Source organism: Lontra canadensis, unplaced genomic scaffold, assembly GCF_010015895.1.
Source record: "Lontra canadensis isolate GAN:19392208 unplaced genomic scaffold, GSC_riverotter_1.0 scaffold10, whole genome shotgun sequence".
Taxonomy (NCBI): domain Eukaryota; kingdom Metazoa; phylum Chordata; class Mammalia; order Carnivora; family Mustelidae; genus Lontra; species Lontra canadensis.
The window spans coordinates 17,526,622-17,548,964 of NW_022631004.1; the positions used below are offsets into that span (position 1 = coordinate 17,526,622).

The 22,343-nt window shown below is 44.0% G+C and overlaps 1 protein-coding gene across 2 annotated transcripts; it reads left to right on the forward strand.

Annotated features, from left to right (window-relative positions):
- The first annotated feature begins 4,980 nt into the window (after positions 1-4,980).
- Positions 4,981-21,247, forward strand: LOC116866641 (L-threonine 3-dehydrogenase, mitochondrial). 2 transcript variants are annotated; one of them, XM_032855742.1, is made up of 9 exons: positions 4,981-5,009; positions 12,429-12,627; positions 14,902-14,944; positions 15,170-15,240; positions 16,742-16,891; positions 16,993-17,165; positions 18,232-18,322; positions 19,901-20,170; positions 20,752-21,247. In XM_032855742.1, the coding sequence occupies exons 2-9, from the start codon at positions 12,444-12,446 to the stop codon at positions 20,889-20,891; spliced, it is 1,122 nt and encodes a 373-aa protein (XP_032711633.1). In that variant the 5' UTR covers positions 4,981-5,009; positions 12,429-12,443; the 3' UTR covers positions 20,892-21,247. The 2 variants fall into 2 exon arrangements, with proteins under 2 accessions (XP_032711633.1, XP_032711629.1); XM_032855738.1 differs by lacking the exon at positions 4,981-5,009 and having other exon boundaries at positions 12,377-12,627.
- Positions 21,248-22,343: the final 1,096 nt, after the last annotated feature.

Sequence of the window (22,343 nt, forward strand, 5' to 3'; positions counted from 1 at the left end):
CTTGAAAGCAGTGAGAGAATCAAAACATGTAAGAGATCATCAATGGCATTATCAATTGATCTTTCATCAGAATCCATGGAGGCCAGATGACAGATGACACATTTAAAATATTAAAAGAAAAAAATCTTGTCAACTGAGAACTCTATACCCAGAAAAACGTCCTTCCAAAACAATGAAGAAATTGAGATAATCCCAGATTAATAGAAGTTCAGGGAGCTTGTTACCACTAGACCTGGTCTACAAGAACTAACAGAAGTCATTCAATGTGAAATGAAAGAACTATAGTCAATACTGGAATCCCAAATCAAGAAATAAATATCTCCAGCAAATGTAAGATGTAGGCAAATATAAAAACCAGTATTACTGTCATTTTGGTTTATATCTCCACTTTAATTTTCCACAAGATTTAAAAGACAAAGACACAGAAAATAATTATCTTATTTGGCACACAATGTAAAATGATGTAATTTGTGATATCAGTAACAAAGAACGGGAGACAGGGGCCTTTGGGTAGTTCAGTCAGTTAAGCATCTGACCCTTGATTTCGACACAGGTCATTATCTCAAGGTCATGAGATCAAGCCCCATGCAGGATCTGTGTTGAGCATGGAGCCTGCTTAATATTCTCTCTACCCTACCCCCCTACCTGTGCTCACACTCTCCTGCTCTCTAAAAAAAAAAAAAAAGATAAAATAAAAATAAAAGGTCCTCTTTCCCTTTAAATAAATAAATAAAGTTGATATCAGTTCAAATTAGATTATTATAACTTTAGGTTGCTTTTTCTGATGCTCATAGTAACCATAAAGACAATATCTATGGAGGAGGAAACAAGGAAAAAATGAGAAAATCTAAAGTCACTACAAATAATGAAATAAACACAAAAGATAGCAGTAATGGAGGAAGTGAGGGACAAAAAGCTCTAAGACATACAGAAAACAAATAGCAAAATGGCAGAAGTAACTTCTTCTTTATCAGTAATTATTTTAATTGTAAGAGTAGATTACAATAAAAGGCAGAAAGGGGAAGAATAAATTTGAAAAACACCATGATCTGGGTGTGCAAGTTTCATTCAACATTCAAAAGTTAATTGATGTAATCCATCACATCACAGGCAAAACAAGAAAAAAATCACATCATCCAATTAATGGATTTAGAAAAAATCATTTCACCAATATCAACTCCAATTCATTATAAAAACTCAAAGCAGACTAAGAATAGAGAAGAACTTCATCAACTTGATAAAGAACATCTACAAAAAACCTACAACTACCATCATACTTATTGGTAAAACAAAAACAAAAACAAAAACACAAAAACATTCCCACTAAGATCAGGAACAAAGCAAGGGTATCCCCAAAGGGATGCATATTGAAAAGGAAGATATAAAACTATCTTTGCAGCTGAGATAATAATCTATGCGGACAATCAAGAAGAATTGGCCAAAAAAAAAAAAATTGGAAATTATAAGTGATAATAGCCAGGTTGCAGGATACAAGGTTATATATAAAAGTCAATCATTTTCCTATATACCATCAATGAACAAGTGGAATATGAAATTTAAAACACAATACCATTTACATTAGCACCTCCAAAAATGAAATACATAGGTATAAATCTAACAAAATATGTACAAGTCCTCTAGGTAAACTATAAGATCTGCCTAAAGAAATAAAAGAACCAAATCGATTCCATGTTAATGATAAGAAGATTCAGTATTGTCAGGATATTAGTTCTTCCCAAAATGATATATAGATTGAATGAAATCCCAAGGAAAATCCCAGCAAGTTACCTTGTGGTTATTGACAAAATGATTCTAAAATTTGTATGGAGAGGCTAAAGAAGCAAAATACCCAAAATACCCAACATAATATTGGAGGAGAAGACCAAAATCAGAAGACTGATGCTACCCAACTTCAAGAGTTAGTATAAGGCTATAGTAATCAGGGCAGTGTAGTACTGGTAAAAAAAAATAAACAAAAAAACAGACATGTATATCAATGGAAAAGAATACAGACCCCAGTAATACACTTACGCAAATATAGGCAACTAATCTTTGATAAAGGAGCACATGGATATTTACTGCTGTTTTATTCATAACTGAGAAAGTTTGGAAGCAACCAAGATGTTCTTCAGTAGGTGAATGGTTAAATAAATTGTGTTATATCCAGATAATGGAATACTTTTCAGGGCTAAAAAACAATGGAAGACTATTTAAGAGTTAGGAAAAGACATGGAGGAAATTTTAAATGCATATTATTACGTAAAAGTCACCAATGTGAAAAGGCTACATACCATATGATTTCAGCTATATGGCATTTTGGAAAAGGCAAAACTATGGAGACTATGATGATTAATGGTCTATGTCAACTTGGCAGGCCATAGGGTGCCATGATTAAATATGATTTTTGGGTGTCTTTGAGGATGTTTCTGAATGAGATTAGCATTTTAATTAGTGGATTTAGTAGACTACCCTAAGGCTAATACTAAATTGGTATCATTCAATACATTGAGGGATTGAATTAAATGCAGAGGGGGCACCTGGGTAGCAGCTGGGACGGTATCTGCCTTCCACTTGGGTCTTGATCTCAGAGTCCTGGGATCAAGCCCTGCATGGGGCTCACTATTCAGTGGAGAGTCTACTTCTTCCTCTCCCTCTGTGCCCACCCCCACTCTGCTCCCGCTCTCATAAATAAATACATAATAAATAAATAAATAAATAAATAAATACATACATACATAAATAAAACAAAATAAATAAAGTGAAGAGAGAATTTGTTCCCTGCAGCAATTATTGCTGTGGTGTTCTTGTGGAGAATGTCTATGTCCCTCATTTCTTCCACATTGATTAGTTGGAATTCTTCTGTAAGAAAAAGTCCTTTCTACCTCATTTATTTATTTATTCATTATTTACATCAATATAGACTAGAGGATATTTATATTGCTTTTTTATTATTTGATTTTATGATCTGAGAGCCCAAACCTCAGCCCTGAAAATGAAAGGAAATTTGAATATTATCAGAATCTAGGTTAGGGTAACAGAAACCTACTTTGATGACTTAAGCCAAAGGATAGGAGGAAGACACAGACTTGGCAAAGCTGGAGAACTAGCCTGGAAAAGGGTAGGAACCCAAGGCAGTCCCAGAGTCAGGAAACCGGTAGACAGTGGCCTCCAGGCAGCATTAACCTTCTCAGAGAGGCCCTCAGCTGATGGGAACCAGTCCTCCTGCTTTCAGCCTCTCCCTCACTCTGACCAGGATTCAAATCCAGTGGAAGTGCCTGTTCTTGGCTGGAAAGGAAAGGGGGTGATGATATTAATACCAGACTGTTTCCCTGAGAAAGAGAGGAAATGGATGATAGGTAGCCAGAAACCACTCACCTTTCAATCCCTTGTAAATCAGTCCTTCTTCATACAGGGTCCTCAGAAACAAAAGCTTAAGCCACACCTCTCCCCCCAAATCTCCTCCCCCATCCAGACCAGCAGCAATGCCAGTGGGTTGTCCCACTCAGCAACATCCCTACCTGCAATCCCTCTCAGAGTAAGCTCAGGATCTCTGATGCCATCACAAGGTCTGAGGAAAACAACAACAAAAATAACTCTTCATGGTATGATGTGATGTATTAGGGCCATGACCCAGTGCCTCGGCCAGGTTTCTGTCCCTCGGCCTTGAACAAATGTCTTCACTTTTCTGGAAAGGGCTTCGCCTCTTCCACTGTGAAATGGGTACAGTGCCCTCATAATCTCTAAGTTCTCCTGGGAGGCTAAAAAGTCTATACTTAAGATTTTAAACTTTAAGTGCACCAGAGAAAGAGCCATAATGAGGATCATGTCGTATGAGAAAATGTTGAAGACATGGAGCTTTCCAAGAGCGTATTAAACAGAAAATTCGACATGCTATCTAACATCACAAATTCTAAATGTTGGAGGAGACCTTTCTTAGAGCCGTTTTCCAAAATTCTGATGTGCTTGAGAATCACTTGGGGATCTTTTAAAATGTAGACCTTAATTCAGTAGATGGGGTGGGGACTGCTTTGTACCCAGACTTTCCGTAATCTATGGTTCTCAGCTTTGACAGCACATCGGGATCACTTGAGGGGCTTTAAACAAATATTAACCCCTCCAAGCCCCCAAACGAGATTCTGATTCATTCCTTCCTGAAACTCCCAGGTGAGTCTAACAGGCAGCAAAGTCTGAGAATCCAGGCCTTAGACCCGCGCTTCTCCAACTTCCGCGCGCATGAGCATCACCTGGAGGGCTTGTTAAAACAGAGTTCGCGGGGCCCCGCCCATAGAGATCCTGACCTACAGGTCTGGGATGAGGCCCCAGATTTTCACGTCTAACAGGTTCTCACGGGATGCTGACTCTGCTGATCCGTGGCCTTGGGGGTCATCTCACTTGACAATGATGTTTCCCATGTGGGAAACCAAGAAGAAATGACTGTACCAGGTCTCCCGACTCAGGTTCCTGGGCCATTTCCTCAGCCAATCCTTCCAAATTCCTCTCCTGCGTCCCGCCCTCATCCCCAGGTCCCAGCGAAGCCGCTCAACGCCAGACAGAGCCGGTTCTCGGGGGCTACAGAGAGGCCGATTTCCGAGTCGTGGAAGTTCCCTGCAGAGGGGCGCGCACCTTGACGCGGCCCAAGCGAAGTCGGGAAGGCTGGCACTGCGGCTGCGGGACACGCTGCGCGCGCGGGACTCTCAGGCGCTCCCAGCCGTTCCTTAGTTCTCCACTTTGTCGGTCAGAGGAGGTGGCCTAGACTTGCGGGGAAAGGGTTGCCAAGACAGCCGGGGGCCTCCACCCCGGACCCCTCGTGACCCGGCGCCTTAGCCGCGGCCCCGGCGCAAGAAAGGGATTGGTGCGCGGAGGGGCGGGTTCGGTCGCAGAGACGATAAAGGCGCCGCGCTCGGGGCGCGGGATCGGGTTTCGGCTGGCCGCGCTGGGGTCTCGGGCCGCGCGCTGCTCCAGCTCCCATTCCCGCGCCACGCAGCACCTCCGGGCGCCTCAGTCGGAAGGTAAGTGCGGAGCTCCGGGACGTTCCCCCGGCCGCTGTCCCCGGGAGCAGATCCCCGTTTAGGAGCGGAGGCTGATGGCGCGGGCCCCCCTGGCCCCGGCGTGAGCGCGGTCTCCAGCCGTCGCCACGGAGCTGCGAGGCGCGGGGTCGGGGGCGCTGCTTCGGTCCACAGGAGGCGACACCCGGCCCCTTCCACTTTGCTAGGACACCCTCCAACAAGGAATAAGGATAGGCGCGGCCGTTCTCCTAAAACCGGTTTACCCAGTCATCTCCCGGAGAAGATGGGACCCTACACCCTTTCCACCGAGAGCCGGGCTCAGGCCCCGTGTCTTCTTGGGTTCCCTCTCCCGGGCGTCCTCCTCCCGCTCTGCAGATCCAGACCTCTGAAACCCTCTGTATCTCCAACTTAGAGCTCTGGGGTATTCCCTAAACTTTATCTGTCTTTCGGATCATCACCACGGTAAGTCCAGACTTGACCAGCTCGTTGGTGGAGTCTTTACATTGAGCAGTTTGCTAAGTGCTCTTCATAGATTGCTCTATTAAATGTTCTCAACAATCTAGTGGGCAGTCCTATCATTGTCCCCCAAGACTGAGGAACCTTGAGGTTTGGCAGAGGAGCGTACTCAGACTCACGCAGCGAGAGAGTGGCGGTGACCTGAGGCCCCTGGGCTTGTCGAGTTACCCGGTGAGGAGAGGCCGGGAGGAACCGCGCTGGAGCGGGGATGGTGGTGCGGAGAAGGTGCCCTCAGCGCGGCCACGGGGATGCTTCCTGTTGGTCTTCTTGGGTATTTGATCGTACCTCTTGAGGGAGAAGTGTGGCGGTGGTGGAAGGAGGGTTTGAGACTCAGCGAATCCGGTTTCCTACCTCTCTTGGTGTTTAGTACTTGCCTGACCTTGGCCAGGGCAGTTCATCCTGCAAAAGGGAGAAAAGGTCCCAGCTTCAGGAATACGGCGAGGGTTCGGGAAAGCAGGCGTTTCACCCGTGCTCCGTAGTTAGGAAGTGCCTGATTTTTCCTTGGACCAGTTCTATTAAGAGTACACATTTATTTATTTTTTATTTTTTTTTAAATATTATTTATTTATTTATTTGACAGAGATCACAAGTAGGCAGAGAGGCAGGCAGAGAGAGAGAGGAGGAAGCAGGCTCCCCAGTGAGCAGGGAGCCCGATGTGGGGCTCGATCCCAGGACCCTGAGTTCATGACCGGAGCCGAAGGCAGAGGCTTTAACTCACTGAGCCACCCAGGCGCCCCAAGAGTACACATTTATTATTTAATGAACCGGAAGATTTAAAGGAAAGACTGCCTTGCAAATGCGTTTTGTAAGGGTTATTGGTCCTTAAAGCAGACTAAGAGGTGGGAGAACCCGTGGGCTTGGGGTGCGGGGCGGGATGGGGGCGGTGAACAGAGGGCGGGAATCAGCAGCTTAGTGCGGGAGGGTCTGGTGCCAGGAAATCCTCAACTAGGCAAATGGCACCCCTTTCCTAAAAGCAGTTTTACAGAGTGCAGGGTAGGAAGCCCCACTTTGAGGGGTAGGGAATTAAGGTTGAGAGCAACCGACCCCTCCTGGAGACCCCTGAGACTGGAAGAAGAGATGGACAGTAACAGGTTTCAGCAGGTTTATGAGCAGAGGGGGAAGAACAGGTTGGAGAGTTAAGTGGGATAAGGGCTTGGGAGTTTGAATGAGACTAGGGTTTGGTAGGCACCAACTGGACTATTAGGCTTCTGGAGACAGCACTGATCTCTGTTGGGTGAATTTTCTAGCTCCTCAGCAATATATGTATGTGCAGACCATTCACTGGGGCTGGAGACTTTTTTTAAAAACATGAGTTTACATGTTTTATTTTAAATTGTGGTTGCAGTCGCATAATGCAAAATTTACCATGTTAACCATTTTTAACACTTAAGTGTACTCAATTGAATACTCCAGTAGTGTTAAGTATGTTCACGTTACTGTGCAACAGATCTGTAAAACTTTCTCATCTTACAAAACTGAAGCTGTATGCCAATGAATGAAACACTGATAGACCTTCTGTGTTATCCCCCACCTCTTGGCAGGTGCCTTTCTACTTCCTTTTTCTATGATTTTCATCACCTTGGATACCTTATATAACTAACTCATAAGAGTGGTGTTTGGCCTTTCGTAACTGGCTTATTTCACTTGGCATGTGGTAGCCTGTGGCAGGATATCCTTCTTCAAGGCTGAATAATATACTGTTGTGTGTATACACCACATTTTTTTTTATCCATTCATCTGTCAGTGCTGGATACTTTTACTTTTCGTTCTTTAGTGCCGGAGATATTAATACATTCTTATTTACTGTCTCCATGGCAAGAATTATAGACCTGGATTTTGGGGAGATCACAAGCCAGTGAGAACATTAAGGGAAATTGATGGTGTGCCATCAGGGAAAAGGCCTATTTTGTTGGCCTTAAATATTTCAAATTGGAGTTTCTTTTAATATTCCTGAAACAGGAGGAGGCGAGGTGAGGGCGGTGGCCGCCAGGGTCCGAGTGTCCTGCCTTGTCTCCTTCAGCATGACCACTGACTCCACAGCAAATCTCTGAGTAATGAAGAAAATTCGAAACTGTTTGGGAAATGCAACAATCCACAAGGCCATGGGCACAATTATAAAATTGTGGTGGCAGTGCATGGAGAGATTGATCCTGTTACAGGGATGGTTATGAATTTGGCCGACCTCAAAGAGTATATGGAGGAGGCAATTATGAAGCCCCTCGATCATAAGAATCTGGATCTGGATGTGCCATACTTTGCAGATGTTGTAAGCAGGTCAGAAAATGTAGCTGTGTATATCTGGGAAAGCTTCCAGAAATTTCTTTCTCTGGGAGTTCTTTATAAAGTAAAAGTGTATGAAACTGACAATAATATTGTTGAATATTGTTGTCTATAAAGGAGAATGGCTTTTAGGAGTTAATACTGTAGAAAGACTAATTTCTTTCCATATTCGAAAAAGGTCTTTATCCTCTTGGACTATTAAGAAATCATCACATACTTGTTACGCCTCCCCATTGTGTTCGGAGTGACTGGTTGATTGAAATTGTTGTGTGTAAGATGTGTTGTGAATTCAAATCTGTCTTAAAACATCCAGAGTGACATTTAGAGAGTCCTTTATTTATAGATTAAAAATCACTTCATTTTCAGTAAAATGTTGTGGTGTGAAATTTAAAAGTAAAATAAATCCATTTTTGTTTTTCCATTAAAGAAAACAAAAATTCCCGAAACAGAATTATTTATCTTTGGAGCAGTCACAGTTGAAATAAGTTTCTCCCCTAAGAAACCAAAGTAATTTTTTCTGCAAATAGGGGCATTCTGTTTCAGTATATGTGTGTATGGTGTAGACAAACCCTTGTGATTTCCTGTTTGCTCCTTCTGGTCTGTTTCACACTGTTTGGTGAGTACTGACATACATCAGTTACTGGTAGGAGTTTCTCATAAGAGCAACACGAGAGAGAGAGAGAGCCATAGTGTCTCCTGGCACCTAAGACTAATGTTTCCAGGGGCGCCTGCGTGGCTCAGTGGGTTAAGCCTCTGCCTTTGGCTCGGGTCATGATCCCTGGATCTTGGGATGGGGCCCTGCGTCGGGCTCTCTGCTCAGCAGGGAGCCTGCTTCCTCCTCTCTCTCTGCCTGCCTCTCTGCCTATTTGTGAGCTCTCTGTCAAATAGATAAAATCTTAAGAAAAAAAAAAAAAAAAAGACTAATGTTTCCAAAACCTAACTCTGTCTTCTCATCTGACCTACTTCCCCAGGGAGCCCATTCTTACAGCAGCATACATTAGAGACCTCAGTATTAACCTCCTTGATTCCTTATTTAGCTCTACCATATCCATACAATGACCAAAGGTACTTGAGCTCTGAGTCCTCATCTCTATCAGTCCCACCCTCTTCATAATGTCACTGCTGTCTTAGAGTTCTGTGGTTCATGCGGAGAGGTAAATGCCGAGAGAATGATGGGAGAAGTGGTCTAATAACTACCCTGGAGAGTCCTGGGTCAGGGAGGCACTCCATTATCTCTGGGGAAGAGTTTGTTGAATTGTTTCTTCATCCCTGTGCAGTTAAAGTAAAGAAGGTGCTTGGGAGAGAAAGTCTGTGGACTATAATCGAATCTTTAAAGAGGGACTGAGAATCTTTGATGATTTCCCTATATAAATTTAATAGCCACGTTGGCAAAGCAAATTTTACTTTAGAACAGCTCTTCTCAAACTATAATCTGGGGAATCCTGGGCTTCCCAGAGACATTTTGTAGGGTCCTAGAAGTCAAAACATTATACTTCATAGTCTTGATTTGAAAACTTCTCTAAATTTTTAAATGATATAAAATTATTCTAAAGTGAAAGGATATTTATTTTTGTATTGTTGGCTAAACAGGGGGATACTAGATAACTTGATTTTTCTACTCAGAGCTATACCATCCATGTCTATAAGTGCTGAAAAAAATGAAATGATCTATCGGAGTTTCCTGAATAATGAAAGGGAGGAATTTACTCCAGAGAGCTAAATAAGACCTAAAAATGTGACAGATTTCATCAGTTTTATAGTTGTTAGACATTTACATTGGTGTCTTACACTGTGGAAAGTTTTTGTATAATATTACGGTGCCAGTAGCATTCTTTTGAGAACAACCAGAGTCCTCTAAAGAAAAATAAACTGAATGACTTAAATGTAGATATGATGAGCTCTTGAAAAGCCAAAAATGATTTGTTATAGCTTTCCAAACTAGCAGTGAAAAAACTATTGAAGCATCTAGCAGGATAGGTTATCAAATTGCAGTGGCTGGAGAAACACAGTGAAGTCTCGTTTGGATGAAAAAGCATTGAAGGAAATCCTAGTCCTGTCACCTTCTAATAATAGAGAAACTTGTCAGATTAAAATTTTAGCTGCAAACATGAAGACTGTGTTAGTATCTTAACAGAAGTGTATTCTGCCTTACAAATGGGAAAATTTACAGTCGTGGCTGGATTTGTCATTTTGTTTGTGTTCATCTGGTGTCAGCACCAAACTAATCATTAGTATCTTTTTGGTGACTGCTTGGCAGCAAAAGTGATTGGTGCCAAAGTATTTGATGTAGGATAGCTTTTTTGAAAAGTTTACCAGATTTACTTAAGAATGCCTTTTATATGACAGTAAAAATGTTAAGTAGTATTAAGTCTTGACCCTTCAGGACCTATCTTTTTAGTATGTCATGTGTTAAAGGGATACACTTGTTCTGTGTTGAGGTGTGATGGCTGTCTTGAGGTAAAGCAATTGACAGCCTGGAATTTCTGACAATGATGGCAAGAAAAACGAAAGACACAGTGAGGAAGAAATTGGAGAGCCGTCTGCGTGTTAGATAAAGATGGCCACAGCTGTAGGAGTGCAGGCCTTCGCCATGTGATGCCAGACCTGAGAGAGAAGTGAGCAGATGCCAAGGTTGAAGTGGGCAGGGAAGCAGATTTTCACAGTGACAGGCACGTGAACTATGAGGAGTTTGTACTCACGATGACAGCAATGTGCAGGTGTTGTACAGAATGTGTTCAGTGTCTTGTACCAAATTATTTATCTGCCTCTTCTTTGTAACTTATCTGTAAAAGGTTTCCGCCTTGCTGTCCAGAAACATGCAGGGATAGTGATTAGGACCTCATTCCTCCCTGTTTTCTTCCCTTATCTTACTGTCGTTGTCCTGAAACCCTCCTTGAGAAGGCCAACCCAGTTACATGGTGCACATGGCTTCCTCTGGGTAAATCTCAGTCCTTCTGCACACCTCAGCCAGAGATGGAGTTGGTCAGATGAGGGAAGATCTGGGTTGTACCTTTGTTTTAAGCAGTTTTTGAGAGGAAGTGTCAGCATGTTGTAGAAGCAAGGAGCCATAACTCCTCCGTGGAGTATGGACCGTCAGCAATATGTGGTTCCGAGTTGCACTGTTGCACAACGGGTATATGCTCTATGTACTCACACGTTATTTTTTTTGGTACTGCTGGTCCTGTACTAGGACATTTTCTTTTGTTGTTACTTGCTTTTTAAACTTTGTTTAGCCACTTAAAGAAAATTTGCTTATGGCACAATTGGCGTCAAATCCATTCCAAGTTATGTACTTGTTTTCCAATTAAAAAATTACACTTTACTCCATCCCCTCCCCCACCCTTGCCCCCTAAAAAAGAATCAGAGTTCTTGCCTGGGTCTTGGGTGACAATGATGGCTGAAAGGATGATTTCCCCAAAGGTCTTATGAGGGACACTTGGGCCTTTCCTATGATGTGGTCCAGAGTGGCGGCCTCTTTTCCAGGCCTGATCCCCCACAGCAAGCCAGAGACGCTCCAGCAGAAGGCTCTCTTCTGCTTGTTTGGCAAAGTTAGCTGGGAGGGAAGGCTGTAGGGGCTTTGAATGCTGTGTATTAGTCTTCTCTCCTCAAGGTACGGAGTTGAATGTGGGAGAAGGCTAAGTTCAGATCTTAAAGGGTCTTTACAAAAATAAGATGGTTAGATCTGGTGATCTCGTTGGAAGGGGGTGGGTCACCAGAGTTGGCTCTGAAGTTTCCTCTGCCAGCTCTGTTGCAAATCTTACTGTGGAAGCCACAGGGCCATGTGCAGAGTGCAGGAGGCCTGACTTTAGAGGGTGGGAAGCATCAGAGCCCGCTGTGTGGCTCTGATTTACTCTTGGGACACACTTGCCTGGGTGCTGGGGCAGGAGGTTGAGGGGGTGGTATGTGTGTGTGAAAGCCCTGCTTGCACCTCAGTCGCAAGCCTTGTGCAATTGGACCGTCTTGACCTCTTAAGGCCAGAACTGATGTCATGGTCCGTAACCAATAAAACTGGTGAGGAAGAGGAGGGGGACTAAGATGTTCATGGTCTGGAAGGAAAGGAGAAAACAACTCTTCCAGATGATCCTTTTGAAAGGAGAGGGCAGCAAAACAAAGGGGTCACAGCTTACCGAATGTCACCGAGGACCTTTTTCTCTTAACCATCTGCTTTTCTAGTTTTGTTCACTCTAAGGATAATATCTGAGTGTTTGCACAAGATGGAAAAGGCACTAAGTTACTTAATCTGGGACCTGTCTGTGCCTTTCAATGGTGCGTGGACAGACTGTGACCAGCTGTAAGGATGTGAAGGCTTTGTTGGGATGCACTGACTTGGTGTTTCCAGGTCCATGCACGTTCCCCTCCACGGTAACTGTTAGATACAGGCAATGTCAGCATTGTGCAGTGTCAGTTCTAAATCTCTGCCCGGCTTTTGTCTGCCCGCCGGGTTTGATCCCCTTTTCACAGAGCCCAGCTCGCACAGGAGGCTCTTGACAGGCTTCCCGTTGGCCCACTCAGCAGTCTCTTTAGTTCAGTTCGGGAGTCCAATCCGCGTTGTGCCCGTGAGCTTGTGATCAGAGGGGTCGGAGCATAAAAGGTTGTGTAATGAACTCTGCTCCTTTTTTATTGCAGGGTGTTTGCAGGGAAATGCTGGTCACTAGGATGCTGCGGCAGGTTGTGGGCCAGATGCTGGGGAGCCCAGCCTGTGGCTGCTGGACAGCTGCCCCGCCGCTCCGGTTTCTGGGCACCTCCCCTCGGCAGATTCCAGCAGATACCAACTTTCACTCTGCCTCCTTCTCTGGAACAGACCAGCCACGTGTCCTAATTACAGGTTGGGCTTTTTTTTTTTTTTTTCCCACATTTGCAACTTGATGATGATGATGATGATTCTTCTTCTCCTCCTCCTCCTTCTCCTCCTCCTTCTCCTCCTTCTCCTTCTTTTTTTTTCCTGTGCTGTTTCTGGATGGCTTTGGAAGGGCTACCATGCCACCAGCTAACGTGTATTCATCAGAAATAACCTTTTCCACGATTGGCTTCCTCCAGAATGGCAAGCCCAAAATCCTTATTCTGTCACTGTTGCCAGTGCTTTCTTTTTATGTTATAATTTTTTATTGTCTGAAGGTTGGCTCTAGGAAACAGGGGGCCAGGAAGCTGCTGTGTGGCTGAGATCGCCTGGGGGCGAGGGCTGCCAGGGGAGCAGATGTTCAGGGGCTAAGGTGTGGGTGGTGCCTCAGGTGCATCTTTTCTTGGCTGACCTCCTCAACCCAAACTCCACTTCATCCATGCCCTGCAGCTGTTGCATGTTTGTGTGTGGGAGACAGAAGAGACATGTTAGGGCCTGCCCAAGAAACCCATCCCCCCCATCTTGGAATGTCGTTAATCTCACCGTCGCCAGACTTGCTCCCTCTGCTCCTTACCTCCCGTCCACCCAGCCCCTGATGCTATGCCCTCCAAGCTTCACCTGGCACTCCAGGTCCTTCCAGCCAACACAAGCCCACCTCTGATGTGATGGACACACTTTATTTCCTTCTTCCCACCATCCCCTTGGCTTCTTACATTCCTCACAGTGTGTGTGTTTCTTTCACTTCCGCTTCCTTGTCTCTGGCTGGAAATGGACTTCAGGTGTAGTCACTTCCCCTCTATACTGTCCTCCCTGGTTTGCTCCACTTAGCTGGTGCTGGTTTGCTCCCTCCCTCCTCCACCAACAGAGCATCTTCTAGAACCTGGTGGTGGTGTCAGTGGGTCTCGTTCCAGTCCCATGGTAACAAGCGCTTACAGGAAATCCCACTTTCTGTATCTCCCTGCCTCGTTTACCTCTCTCAGATGAAATTTGCAGTTTCATTCCCCCAGCTGTACTCACAACCTCCAGCTCACCCATTTCTTTTTTTTTTTTAATTTTATTTTATTTTATTTTTTTAAAGATTTTATTTATTTATTTGACAGACAGAGATCACAAGCAGACAGAGAGGCAGGCAGAGAGAGAGGAGGAAGCAGGCTCCCCGCTGAGCAGAGAGCCCGATGCGGGGCTCGATCCCAGGACCCTGAGATCATGACCTGACCCGAAGGCAGCGGCTTAACCCACTGAGCCACCCAGGCGCCCCCAGCTCACCCATTTCAATCAGCAGCATTTTTTTTTTTAATTTTATTTATTTGTCAGAGAGAGAGAGCGCGCACACGCGCGTGAGAGTGCACAAGCAGGGGGTGGGACAAAGGAGAGAAAGAAGCAAGCTCCCCGCTGAACAGGCAGCCCAATGGGGTGTGGGGCTTGATCCCAGGACCCTGGGATCATGACTTTAGCCAAAGGCAGACGCTTAACCAACTAAGCCACCCAGGAATCCCTCTCAGTGGCATTTTTTTTTTTTGATTTTATTAAATTTTTTGACAGACAGAGATCACAAGTAAGCAGAGGGGCAGGCAGAGAGAGAGAGAGAGGGAAGCGGCTCCCTGAGATCATGACCTGAGCCGAAGGCAGAGGCTTATCCCACTGAGCCACTCAGGTGCCTCACTCAGCAGCATTTTTAAGCCTCTAAATTAGGAAGCTCTAATTTTAATTTTTAAAAATTAAAAAAAATTTTAGTTTCCTTCATGGCTCCTTGTCAATTCAGTTGTCTTCCCTTTTCTCGGATGACTTCCTGGTTTGTCCCCCTTTTCCCTTCTTGTACCCCAGCCCAGTCCTAATGGGGGATGGGCTTCTTGATAATCCTACCAGAGGCTGATCTCAAATTTTCTGTTTGGCTTTTGAGTGTTTTGGCTCCTGTTGCACTCAAGCTTCAGAGCCCATCAAATAATGAGGGCAGGTCTGAGAGGGAATTCCTGCCTTAAGGAGCTAGGAGGTTGTCCCGCTTTCTTGTGATTTTTTTCTCTTCTTGCGCCATTGCTTCCTGTCAGCCACCCAATGCTAGAAAGAGTTTTGTCTCTCCAACTAATATTACCTGCATCGATCTCTGTTCTCGTGTGGAGGATGTAACTTAGTTTTATCAGGTCAGACTGGGGCCTTCCTTAATTAGCTGAGATTACCCTACAGTCTTATTCTGTTACTATGTTCTGGGAATAAATGAACTGGTAAGATATGAATTAAAGTTCCACTTTTTTCTTCTTCATCTAGGGGGTCTTGGCCAGCTTGGAGTAGGGCTTGCTAACTTTTTGAGGTAAGAGCCCAAAAAGCTGAAATTGAAAATCTGAGTTCTTTAGTATGTACAGCTTGTCTTTGGCAACATGTAATCATTTTATTTTGTTCTTAATATCATAGACATGTAGCAGGTCTGTGGCTTATCGTCTCCCCCACTGGTCCTTTGCCCTATTTGAAAGAACATTTTCATTGGGCCAGTTATATCCTAGATGTACCAAGTCACATGTTTTGCTCTTCCCTACAGGAAACGATTTGGGAAGGACAATGTGATTTTGTCTGACATAAGGAAACCCCCCGATCACATCTTCCACAGTGGTAAGAGATCAAGATGCCTTGTTTTTGTTTCATCTTTGATTTTCAAAATGTAGTTAGAGAGGCGGCTCATGGGATCAGTGTGTACAACAGCTCATAACCAGGCTTGTGATGAAAAGAAAGGTGTTATTGAGGCTCAGTTGTGTGACTTTTAAAAATTCCCTATTTGGGGGCACCTGGGTGGCTCAGTGGGTTAAGTGCCCAATTCCTGATTTCAGCCCCAGTCACGATATCAGTGTCGTAAGATTGAGCCGCACGTCTGGCTCCATGTTGGGCGTGGAGCTGACTTGGGATTCTCTCTCTCCCTTTCATTCTGTGCCTCACCCCCCAACTCACTGTCTCTTTAAAAAAAAAAAAAAACCCACATTCCTAATTTGATCCTTCGTAGTTCTGTGAAATGTCTTGCAGTTAATGCTACTTCTTGTTAAGAGTTACAAGAACAAGAGAACTCTTTCAAACTTGAAGTAAAGTTTGGGGATGATATCTTTGTGCGTTATTTGGGATAGTATCTTTGGAATAAAAACTTTGATTCCTGCCTTTTTGAGTCTTTAATTTCTTTGCTCGGAGGGAAAACAAAAATCAAGTTCTGTAATGAGAAAAAAGAACTTTAAAACTTTGGAGAAATTAATCCTCCTATTTCAACATAGATTTGCTCTTTAAAAAAAGAAGAAGAAAAAGATGATGATGATTTATTTATTTATTTTAGCAAGAGGGAGAGAGAGAGAGAATCCCAACAGAGTCAGACTTTCCGTGCTAAGCACAGAGCTGAACATGGGGCTTGATCTCACAACCCTAAGATCATGACCTGAGGTGAAATCAAGAGTTGGGCCCCAACATAAATTTGTTCTTAAACTGCTGTGCACACACACAAACACTGCAAAGTCCTCAAGTTTTCTCCTACCTTAGAAACATGTTTGTAAAGTCTCCAGGTCCTTCCTGGTACTTTGCTGTAAGTGGGGGAAGTTGCCACCGAACCAGCCTGGCTCTCCCTAGCTCATGCCTGTGGTTCTTCTACACCAAGTTGTATGTTCTTTTAAAAACCCACTTCTCTAGCCTTTTTAAAATGGGTAACTTTTTGGCAGAGTGAAATTACTGTGCCTGTAGGGGGGCTATTAACAGCACCAACTTGGGAGCCAGATACCTGGTTATGACAGCCCTCCTCCCCGGTTCTCCCACTCACTCTGATCCTGGCTAGTTCTTCTCCGTGCCTCAGTTTCCCTCCCGGTGAGATATATCTCCCTGAAAGGCTGTATGAGAGCTAAGTATACAGAAAGGCCTTGGATAGCGTGTGGCAAGTTTAAGTCCTTCATGAACGTGAGCTACTGTTACCTGGGGGGTGGCTGGGGTTTGTTCTTCTGTAAGCAAACTGCTGCACAGCGTCCAATGATCCAGCCATCCAGTTGACCCTAATGGAATTCATGAGCCAACTGGGGTGGGGGGAAGGTCCCCTTGGCTTTTTATACCCCTAACTTATGCTTCTCTGGTTTTGTTGTGTTCCTTGTAGGCCCGTTTATTTATTCTGACATTCTGGATTACAAGAATCTTCGGGAGATTGTGGTAAACAACCGCATCACCTGGTTGTTTCATTATAGCGCTCTGCTCAGTGCGGTCGGGGAAGCGAACGTGTCCTTGGCCAGGGCCGTCAATATCACCGGTAAGTTTCTGGGTCTTGCCCAGGATGGCTGATTTGCCAGCTCTTCCAGTTCTTCTGCAGAAGATTTTTGAGACGGTGGTCGTCATGTCTGTTCCCTGCAGGATTGCATAACGTCCTGGATGTTGCCGCAGAGCACAGTTTGCGATTGTTTGTGCCTAGCACAATCGGAGCTTTTGGACCTACTTCTCCACGGAATCCAACTCCCGATCTCTGTGTGCAGAGGCCCAGGACCATCTACGGGGTGTCCAAGGTCCACGCCGAGCTCATGGGAGAAGTAAGCCTTGCTTGGCAAGATGACTCAGCGTTGCCTTTTCTGTTCTCTTTGCCTCATACTCTTGCTGATTCATCCTTGGAGGGGACATTTACCTCTACCCCCACCCCCAGCCCAGCCCCCAGAAGTGCTCCCAAACTGATTGTGTTTGCCAAGTGGCAGGAACTGAATGCTCTGGAAGAGCTCCTTAGCCCTTGGCCATGTATAACACACGGCACTTCCCAGAGGCCCCTTGATGGCACCCTCTTCTTCATTTGCTGTTCTTACTGGTACTGCTCTGTTCTGTCAGGCTCCCAGTATTGGCAGTAATGGGAGGTGATTTTTGAACATTGTGTTACGGAGAAGGTCAAAGGAGTTTTGTTTTTTTGGGGTTTTTTTGTTTTTTTTTTTTTAAATATTCTTTGTCTTTAAAACTCTGTGCTAACGGAAGCCTGGGTGACTCAGTTGGTGAAGCCTCTGCCTTTGGCTCAGGTCATGATTCCAGGGTCCTGGGATCAAATCCCACATTGGGCTCCCTACTCAGTGGGGAGCCTGCTTCTCCCTCTCTTGCTCCCCCTGCTCGTGCTCTCTCTCTCTTTCATTCTCTCTCTCTCTCAAATAAAATAAAATTTAAAAACTTAAAAAAAAAAAACCTCTAGGACAAGTGTGAGTGGCGTCTGCTCCTTTAGCTGAGGTATCAGGCATTGCCCTCCTCCCCGCAGTCCTCCCCTGAGCTCTGTGGCATTCTGCACTACAGGAACACGCTCCTGGAGGATTGTTTGGGGGTGTCGAGCAGTGACTCTCTTCCAAAGAAAGACTGAAAATCAGCTCAGGCTGATTTATTATTGACCGTGTTGATATGTCACCAGAGTGATTTTTTGAACGTGAAAGCAGAAGAGTTACTTGTTAAAGAAAAGTGAGTGGCCCTCAGAAATTCTAGTCTCGCTTCCTTTAGGAATATTTCAATAGAACTGCATGGAAAGATACTCTGCTCCATCCCCCACCTCCCAAGAAAGAGCTCTTCTTTTCTTTGCATTGCTCTGTCTGGTTTAAAGCATTTGTTTTAAAATTGCTTTTCTCTTTTTTGTAGTATTACCATTACCGGTATGGGTTAGATTTTCGATGCTTGAGATATCCTGGAATTATTTCGGCGGACTCCCAGCCTGGAGGAGGAACAACTGGTAAGTGCTGTTTTCCGGTTTTGCCCTAAGTAAGATAGGCTTTCTACGTGCAGTGAAGAGCGGCAAGGGACCAGCTATCTTTTTAACTGTGTGCTGACCCCAAGTTTCTGCACCCTCTCGGGCAAGTGCATCTGAGAAGCTCATGGAATCCCATTGACTTGAACGTGTTAAGTGCAGCTCATGCTGGTGTTGCAAATCCAGCCCGGGATTAGCCATCCCCAGTGCTAGAATCAAACAGGTAATACTCGAGAACAAATTTTTCATGTCGAATTTGTAATGTAGGAGAACACCCAATAGGAAATAGCCTCTTTCTTTGAATCCAGCCTTCGTTTCTTAATGCAGAGAACTCCGTGAGAATGGACTATATGTATGCGTTGCATGTTGTTAAAGGAGCGTAAGTGTTGTTGTTGTCATTGTTGTTATTTTTATTGTTATGAGTTTGAACTCAAGCATGTGTTATGTTCAGTAACTCCCATATTAGAAATCCTTCCCATATGAGGGGCTCTGAGATATAATATAAAAGCTAAACCTTGGGACACCTGGGTGGCTCAGTCTGTTAAGCATCTGCCTTATGCTCAGGTTATGATCCTAAGGTCCTGGGATCGAGTACCATGCTGGGCTTCTTGCTCAGTGGGAGGCCTGCTTCTCCCTCTACCTGCTGCTCTCCCTGCTTGTGCTTGCTTGCTCTTTCTTTCTCTGACAAATAAATGAATAAAATCTTAAAAAAAAAAAAAAAGCTAAACCTTGGCAAAATCTGAGAGATTTTAAATTTTATTTATTTATTTATTTATTTATTTATTTGAAAGAGAGAGAGAGCACAAGCAGGAGGAGTGGCAGGCAGAGGGAGAAACAGGTTCCCCGCTGAGCAAAGAGCCCTATGTGGGACTTGATCCCAGGACCCTTATGACCGACCTCAGCTGAAGATAGATGCTTAACCAACTGAGCCACCCAGGCATCCCCAAATCTGAGGGATTTTAAAGGAGATTTTTGTTGGGGGTACTTTTTAAAAAGCTTTTTACCTTAATATAATACTCTCCAATTATGCACTGGGAATCCCTCAGGATCTTTGTTTTTTTCCAAGGGGTCCAAGAGGTCAAAACTCTTTCCGTATCAATATGAAACTGTCATTTGCCTTCCTTTCATTCTCCTTTACAAGTGCACTGTGGAGTTTTCCAGAGACTGTGTGATGTGTGACGGCCTAGTGGGCTGAACACACAAGGAAACCGGAGACTCCACCTTTCTGTTACTGAGCCAGGCAATGAGACATGGTGAAAATGTAAAACAATGCCATTCTTTTCACTAAGCCTTCTTTTGTTTGGAAAATACATTCTTCTTCATATACAATATCATACATATGACTACGTGATGGGTTTATTATTATCATTTTAAGGTGTAGCAGTATTTTTTTAAATGCTCCATTACTTTCTGGCATAGTAGATATTGATGTAACCCACACTCCTAAGACCTCAACCTCGGTGATGCTGAGGAGCATAAAGAGCCTAAGGTGTTTGAAAACCACTGACCTAACGCATTCATCCTTTTGTTATAAGACGACTCACAGACAGGATTCTCTTTCAGATTATGCAGTCCAGATCTTCCACGATGCCCTAAAGAATGGCAAATTTGAGTGCAACCTGAAACCCAGCACGAGGCTCCCAATGATGTATATTGATGACTGCCTCAGGGCCACTCTGGAAGTCATGGAGGCCCCGTCAGAGTCCCTCTCCATGAGGACCTACAATGTCAATGCCATGAGCTTCACCCCTGAGGACCTGGCCCAGGAGGTTCTCAAGCACATACCAGAATTCCAGATCACGTACAACGTGGATTCTGTTCGACAGGCCATTGGTGGGTACATCATTGTAACTCCCCTCAAAATCCAAGTGAAGCTTAAGTTGGCACTGTGAGTCCCTTGAGGACATAAAGCATGGAGAATAAGGAGGTTCTGGACACATTCTGAAGAAGAAGCTGTTGTTGAGACAACAGATGCTGCAGTTTGGGGCACTGATATCTAAAGGGGGTGGAATCATCCTATTCCAAATAAATAGCTTGTCAGCATTTCACCATTTTATTGTTGAAACATAAAACCAGACAACAGCATAAGAAAATGTCCGTGGGTTTTCTGATGCTGTGATTGCCACTATGGCTTTGAGCACTGCTGGAGTAGAAGATTGCTGCCATACAAGTCCATGGGAGATTTTAATAGTGAGTCACAATCCTCAGTGCCTGATCATGGGCATGTAATAGAATCTTCTGATCTAAGAGGGTATGTGCATAATGGCCACTCTGGTCTCCTTGGAGGAGGAATTTCGGAGGGTGAATTTCTTTTGTGGCATTTTGTATGGTAGGCCTTTATATAAAATGTGCTAGATATTTTTGCAAGTCCACAGCCTGAGTAATTTAAGCTTCTCTTCCATGTCTTTTCCTAGCGGATAGTTGGCCGATGAATTTTGATGACAGCAAAGCTCGGAAGGACTGGGGGTGGAAACACGAATTTGATCTTCCAGAGTTGGTGACAACGATGTTGAACTTCCATGGTTCTGATACTAGAGTTGCCCATGCTAACTGAGGGAATTTGAAAGGAGAGCTCACGTGTCCTGGACCGCTGTCCAAGGAAAGCCATAACGACCCCGAGGAAACTAGATTATCTGGAATGGAAGGACTAATTGGATGAGATTTTGGCAGCTCATATTGAACTGCTGGATTGGAAAATCAAGTTGGCTTTTGCATTTTCAAAATGCTGTAGGCTTGGTGGTAGGACTTCTAAACCTTTGCTGTTGGCCTAAACTTGCCCAAACACACATATCACAGAACGAAGACTTCAGTCAGAATAATTGCCATTTCCTTAATTCAGATGAATTAAGCATTTTGGGGAAGGTGGATGTATGTGATGTTTGTCTTGAATTAAATTTAATTTAAATATCACTCCTAAGACTCCATTATTCTCGTGACTAGATACCAAAGATTACATTTTAAAGACCATCAAAGATGATCTCCTAATTTAAATACTGCCCCATCAGAACATAAATGTTTGCTGTATAATCCCATGTTCATAATGATCAAGAGATCTTAACATTTTTCAAAAAGTATTACTTCTAATTTACTTTTCTGTAAAAAGATATATCTAATTTACTTTTCTGTAAAAAGATAGAAAATGAAGAATATCAAAAACAATCTGGCTAGTAATGGGGAGCACCTCTTATTTGGATTATCTTCCTGTTGGTGAGCTGAGTCTTGATTATCAGGACGTTAATTCTCTTCCCTGGCCATGTCAGACTCCTGGAAGAGCTTATATAAATATGCAGGTGTCTGGGCTCCTCCCTTTCAAGTTGACTCAACAAATGGGGATGAGAATCTCCAAACGCCACCTGGTTATTCTGTTCCAGCCACGGCCCACTGGAACAGGTTTCATACTATGGAACAGGTCCATAATTTTTTAAAGAGAACTTTTCTTGCGACAACCTTTTTTTAAAAATATATACTCTAAGACTGAACTTTCAGGAAAACTGCTCTAAACCCTTCTGAAGCAATTCCTATATAAGTATATAGAGATTTACTTTCTTCTAGCCACCTCCGAAGACCTGTGAAATCATTAGAGTAGAACTGCTCACGGGCATATCGGACAAAGTTAATCATGGACCAAAAGGCATTTCTATTATGTGATTAATGACAGGCTTCTGTGTTTAGGATTTTTAACTGCAGGGTGGAAACATGACCTTTTTTGGAGGTTTAACTGGATTTAAAGTCTATTTAACTTTTGGGGCACCTGGGTGGCTCAGTTGGTTAAGAGTCCAAGTCTTGATTCAAGATCATCGAGTTCAAACCCCACACTGGGCTCCATGCTGGGTATTGCACCTACATTAAAAAAAAAAAAAAATCTATTTAACTTTTGACTGGAGAACTTCTTTTTTTTTTTTTTTAAGATTTTTTTTATTCATTTGACAGTGAGAGAGATCACAAGTAGGCAGAGAGGCAGGCAGAGAGAGAAGGGGAAGCAGGCTCCCCGCCGAGCAGAGAGGCC